The sequence below is a fragment of the Calonectris borealis genome, chromosome 2 (genome assembly GCF_964195595.1).
Source record: "Calonectris borealis chromosome 2, bCalBor7.hap1.2, whole genome shotgun sequence".
Taxonomy (NCBI): domain Eukaryota; kingdom Metazoa; phylum Chordata; class Aves; order Procellariiformes; family Procellariidae; genus Calonectris; species Calonectris borealis.
The window spans coordinates 39254617-39260859 of NC_134313.1; the positions used below are offsets into that span (position 1 = coordinate 39254617).

General features: G+C 42.4%; 1 protein-coding gene across 1 annotated transcript; it reads left to right on the top strand.

Annotated features, from left to right (window-relative positions):
- Positions 1 to 1028: 1028 nt before the first annotated feature.
- TCF24 (transcription factor 24) lies at positions 1029 to 4632 on the top strand. Its single transcript, XM_075141723.1, has 2 exons — positions 1029 to 1427; positions 3994 to 4632. Exons 1-2 carry the CDS (start codon positions 1044 to 1046, stop codon positions 4105 to 4107), a joined length of 498 nt encoding a protein of 165 aa, XP_074997824.1. The 5' UTR covers positions 1029 to 1043; the 3' UTR covers positions 4108 to 4632.
- Positions 4633 to 6243: the final 1611 nt, after the last annotated feature.

Sequence of the window (6243 nt, forward strand, 5' to 3'; positions counted from 1 at the left end):
GGCTGGGCCATCACAGAAACAGCCGCTGCCAACCCGTGAAAGCCGGGATCTGTCCGAGACGTCTGGACGGGCTGCTTGACTGAGGACAACAGGGTCAGGTATTTATTCTATCTAAGAAGCGCTGCACTTTGGGGAGTATTAATAGAATTGCATTTTACAGTGGAATTGAATGAATTCAAGGACTGAGAGTTTTGTTACAGGCGGAGCTGACTGACCGTCTTTTCTGAAAGTTGGGAAAAGACCTTGCAGTCATTATTTTCAGTTTTGCTCCAAAGGAGCTTTTTGCTGTTATTTTCAAAAGGTTCTTTTGCCCCCCAATGGCCAAAATCCAGTTTACAAGATGCTTTTTATGTTTGAAAATGTAGAAGCTACGGGATAAGCACGGAAATTCCTGAGTAGCATTAGAGGTGGGAGGACAGAAGTCGGTTCCTGATCCTTTAAAACAGTTGACCAAGCTTCGTCCTTCAAAAACTCAGTACTATGCTCCGTGGCTCCATTCACCGCTGGATCTGAAAATGGTATTTTTCTTTCTGTAATCCATGGAGCACTGATCACTTAAAAGACCATCAATAAAATGATGGCAGGTAAATAGAAAATACACACACAGTCCCACATCCCAAATTATACAAATAATGTGTTTAAAAAAAAACAAACACATTTAGCCTAATTTTTAGTTGGTTGTAAATGGAAACCCTGGTAGCTCAGCGTTGCCTGTTCAGTTTTCTTAGAAGAGCCGGGTGATCTTTGGGCTACGAGTGATTCAAAGAAATTGCTCTCTGTAATACTGTCCCCCAAAAATTAAATCTTTGTGGAGAGTTTTACTTCTGTTTCTGTACTTGTGTGTGATAGCAAATTTATAAGCAGCGAGCGGAAAAGCAGCTCACATAGCTGCGCAGCGGCATCCTGGCTTTTCCTGGCACAGGCAGCACTTGGATTTCTGATAATCTTTGTTTTTAGAAAGCATTCGCTTCAGCACAGCATGGCGGCTGGCTTTAGAGGTGCTCTTGTTGGTTGCAGGACCCTCCGTGCCGGGGAAGTCACCGATGGACTGTGGACACTTAGCTGAGAGCAGCGAGGAGACCTCCGGCCCGGGCGCAGAGCCCGATTCCCTGCTGCCTTCTGCTGCCGGCAGCAATTCCTGCCCGCCCTCGGCGGCTGGGCAGCGGGCTGGGGCACCTCCTGGCAGACCCGCCGCTGCTAATGCTGCTCGAGAGCGCAGTCGGGTTCAAACCCTGCGCCATGCCTTCCTGGAGCTGCAGAAGACTCTCCCCTCCGTGCCGCCCGACACCAAGCTCTCCAAGCTGGATGTACTCCTCCTGGCCACCACCTATATCGCACACCTCACTCGCAGCCTTCAGGATGAGGAAGAGTCACCAGGGGAGGGCTTGGGTACCCTCCGAGGGGATGGATACCTCCACCCTGTCAAGGTAGGAGAGCTGAGGAGCAGCTACCACCTTCTCTCGGTGAAGAAGTAAATAGGTGTTAAAGATACTTAGATGAAACTAAAGATTTCAAGCTTATTTACCTTGCCAGAGTTAATACATTAAAAGATTGCCTCGACTAACCATTGCGTCTAGTTGTTAGGGCCCTGATGGAGAAGTCCCAGAGCTTTGTCCCTCCAGCTTCAGGGACTTTGCACAAAAATCTCAAATATAGTGTAGTCCAAACCTAGTGGGACTTGGTCCCTTGGAAGTGAAGGCGAAGGGCAGCACTGGAGGAGTACCAGCACCTCCTCGGTCCCCATCTGAAAACCTTGGTGATCCCCCACCAAACCCATCGGAACAGGCCGTAGGGGATGTATGTGGTTGAGGTGATGCGCTGTCCCACAGCGGTGACCCCAGCCACGGCTGGATCTGCTTTGGTTCTCCTGCCGAGGCAGCCAAGGTGAGGGAGGTGGCATTAATTACGGACCACGTGCTTCTATGAAAGTGCTTTTCTGATGTATTTATTTCGTCTAGTTGGTATATGCTGTTGCTGCTCTTCCCTTTGTCAAAAAAATTCACGGCGATGCAGAGGGGACGAGAAAGGGGAACTGCTCTTGGAGAGGTCCTGGGGCTGGAAACTGGTTTCAAAAGCATTGCTCAGTGACTGACGGGACTCTTAAATACCACGGGGTATTTTCTTTGGCTCTGGTCTCAGGGAGTGAGTTAGAGCACTGGGGTGTTTTTTTTCTTTTTTTTTTTTTTTTGAAAGTCTGGTGAATTCAGAATAATTTAATTAAGATTAATTTGTGAAGTAATCTCTAATTCCTACAAAGTGACTAATTCACAGAGAGTTTCTTGTTCACAGTGTTGGTCACTGTAAAAAGCGTGGTGCGAACGTAGGTTTCTGAGGCCATTTAAATGATTAGCAGGCTCATTAAGAAAGCAAAACCTTTACATCAGTTAGAAGATGGCTATAATTTAAGAAAAAAAAATATTGTGAGGTATTTGAAAATAAGTTTGAAGTAGCTTCTGTTAGTTCCCTTGGTCAGAGCGAAAGCACACAGGTCCCTTATGGTGCTTTTCATCAGCTGCCAACTATTAATGGCAGAAAAATACTTTTAAATAGTTTTTACAGCAGTTAAATGATCCAGATGCACATTTCCCGGGCTACTGGAATATAGCAATACTGGATTCATCTAGCAATTATTTTTTATAATCTTATTTATGTGCCATTTACCTGTATTTAGTTTTGTAAAGATTCTATAAGTCTAACCCATCTTTCTAATATTTCTGGTAGTAAATGAATTTTTTAGTTGGCACTAGAACAAAAGCGTCACAGACAGATCATCGTACATGCTTCAAAAAAACCCTCAAAGTGCAGGATATGAGACAACCAGTACAGATAAGGACTTTTAACTACGTTCATATATCAAGCACAGTAAATACAAATAGTGAGGAAAGTAAAATATCCGAGTACAGTTGTGTGTACACCAGACAAAAAATATGGTTAATGACTTTAAACTCAGATGTCTTATTGGTGACGAATTCATAACATCACTCTTGAAATAAAAATACTGAATGAGATCGTATGGTCTTTCCAACTGAGAATATGCTGCTGCTTCATGTCTTTAAATAGAAGAGCTGAGATTTAACTGCAGTATTAAGCCCCTCTAGTTTTTAGAGCTCTTTCATTACCCTTAGGAAAGGTGCCAGCCTCTTCCCTAAAGTGTCTTAAAAAAATCGTATTCTTTTGGAACAACATGCTGGCTGTGTTTCAGGTATTTTTGCATCAATTGTGTATGATAAGTTGTCTTTTCAAATATCCGCCTCTAATAATGAATTCAGCACATCAAACTGGAGCTGAATGCTTCCTCCCAAGAGAAGGGCACGCAGCTGCAGTCACCCTTACTGCAGGACCGTTTGCAGTCAGTAACTTGCTCAGGTTAAGAAACTCGAGCTGTAATAATAGATATTTAACACCAATGTAATAATCAGTGAATGGAAAGATGAATTGTCTCATCTGAAATCGTTGGAACTGACGAAGAACAAGAAGTTGTCAGTGCTGAAGACTGCCAAGGAGCAGTTGTATTAAATGCCCTCCAACACAGTCTTTAGCAGCCCCTGTGCTGCGGTCGGTGTTGTGGGGGCGGCCAGCACGAACGGGTACGCGCACAAGGCTGCAGTCCCTGCAGGCGTTGGTATATCCCCATAGTATCCCTGGCACTGTAAAGAGGAATGCTTTGTTTTGCTCTACGGACAGAGCATCTACTATACAAATTGTGGTACGATGATGACCAGCATGACTTACTCCTGTGTGTTGGGTCCCAGGGGGTTTAGGAGCTGTGCCTCACGATTAGTTACCAAAGAAAATACTCAGGCTGAGGTTCCCTTACCCGGCTTCTAACGACATTTCCCCACAAATGACAAAATGGGAACTTTCTTTCGATAGCAAGAGTTTCCTATTTTCTCGTGTTGTGATTCCATCAACATTTAAAGCTTTGCTGAGAACTGCATTCAGACTGCGCGGTTCCCATGTATCTCAGCGCTGTGCTTGTCTCTTCTCTTGCAGAAGTGGCCAATGCGTTCCAGGTTATACATTGGAGCTACAGGACAGTTTTTGACTCACTCGGCACAAGGAGACGGCGCAAACCAAGGAGAAACATCAACAGCTTCACAAATCTAATCTCCCTTCTCGCTTCTGAAAAAAAAGTTATTTATTACACCTTATATATATATATATTTAAGTTAAAAAATAGTATCTGCAAACTATAATTCCTGAAGTACTGTTTGTAGAGGAGAAGGAATTGATTCCTAAATGTAATTAATACCTCATTAAGTTAATGTGACGCATCATTGGTTTCTGTCACAGAGGACATTGCTGGGATCTGAATGGGGGGAAATGAAGGCGACTGCAGTCAGCACCAGGATAGGGAACCTCGTCCCCTCCGGGACAAGCGGCAAATGGGTACGGTGTGGAAGAGGGGGGAGAAGGAGCAACGCAGTACAGGCCAAGTACAGAGCAGTACAGGCTTGGGCGAGAAGCAAAGGGTGAGTCTAACAATAGCAATCAAAATCCTGCATGCACTTTCTTCACTGCATGAAGCCGAAGGCAGAAATCCCCTGAGTGCAGTCGTCAGGTCAGGGCTACATCCTTCGGATAATCTTAAATGTATGTAGTTATTCCTGAAAATGTGGATGCATGTTCACCTCAAGTAAAACTGTGCTGAAATCTATCCTGTGTACACACAGCACTATGTACAATAGACACAAACTGCTCTGTATGTTCAGTATAGCTTGTATTGATCCATACGATTGTGTTGCATGTTACAGGGTTTAAACTGTGTTTGTTACCCCAGTACAACTACTTGTCTGCTCGAGACACCAAGGTTCGTTCATCTTGTCTTTTAGCGGGGTCATGCATTCAAGCAAATGAGCCTTAAAAGTTGGCTTGTTCATAGCACATTTTTCACTTAAACATCTACATTTAGGCAAGAAAAGCTGAAACTAAATGCACAAATACCATCTAATGTATCTGTTCTGCAAGACACTGTACTTGTCATATAGTTTGTTATTGCTGAGTAAACATTTTATTAAATATTATTCAGTGGACATGTATTTATTGAGTTGTAAAATCTGTATCAGTTTCTCATGGTACAGGACTGAGTTTCTAATAGTAATATTCTGCATTTATAGTAACTTCTTCACAGCTTACACTTTAAAATTACATTTGGCAGAAAAGGTAAACACATACTAGCAAGAACAACCTTTATTAAAAAAAAAATCATTTTATTGCTTTCATTCTTGAGTCAAACTTGTGGTGTCTTTCAGAGGTGCTGAGCATGTCGTTGCAAACTGAGTATCCAGTATCACAGAAAACCAGGCCTCCGCTGTAAGAAAGTACATAAAAATAAGCAGAGCCATTTGAAAGAGTCGGACAAACCATCTAGGATATAAGAGAGTTGTAAAGTATGGTAACATCTGGAACTCCCCTCCAGCATTCTGAGCTTTTAACAAGATTATTCTTTTAAATAGTAAAACTACTTTAAATATTTAAAAAATATATGTATAATATGTATATTTAAACTATTTTAGGCATATATTTCTTATTTACAAGTGGTTTATTACGAGAATTATATAGCCAGAGAATCATTCAACCACACAAACGACTGTATTTTGTGAAAAAATATGTACAAAAGGGCAGTTTTGCATAGACAAGTATCTACCCTTATGTAAATAAGAGTCTGACTTTTTAAAGAACTGTACTCACTTTCCGTAGTAGTAAAAAGTGGGTTAGCACAACCTCGTACTATTGGGAAAGCGATTTGTATTCAGAGATATTAATGAGGAGATGCGAAGGAGTTGTAAAGGTGACGATAATTAAGTAAGATGGAAGAGTGACAGAACAGTGAGGGTTTCCAGGAGTACTTTGCTGTGCAAGACGAAGGCATAAGATACAGCTTACGCTTCCGATTGATGAAATGCCAAGTAGCAACGCAGAAGCACAGAGAATTCAGTACGGTTTTGTATGCAATTGAGATCTAAATGAATGGCATCAGGTCAGAGAAAAAAGGACAAGCGAAATCTTGGCCAGAAGTCAGTGTCAAACCTTGAGCTGCTGCCGTGTAGCAGTGGTCTGATAAGAAAAACAAAATACGTATGAATCGTGCATACAAAATGGCATGGGGAAACACAAAATGCGGTGATGTTTTGCATCAACTGCATGCTCTTACCTAGCACAGAGGTGCTGGTTACTTCACAGGCTTAAATAATACACCTGGAAGGGACAGAATTAAAGAAACGAAAAAAAGGAAAAAAAAGT

Bases quoted from the DNA above. Each gene is read 5' to 3' on its own strand.
- TCF24 (XM_075141723.1), top strand. From the start codon at position 1,044: ATGGACTGTGGACACTTAGCTGAGAGCAGCGAGGAGACCTCCGGCCCG. The intron at 1,428-3,993 runs GTAGGAGAGCTG...CTTCTCTTGCAG, and splicing joins GATACCTCCACCCTGTCAAG to AAGTGGCCAATGCGTTCCAG.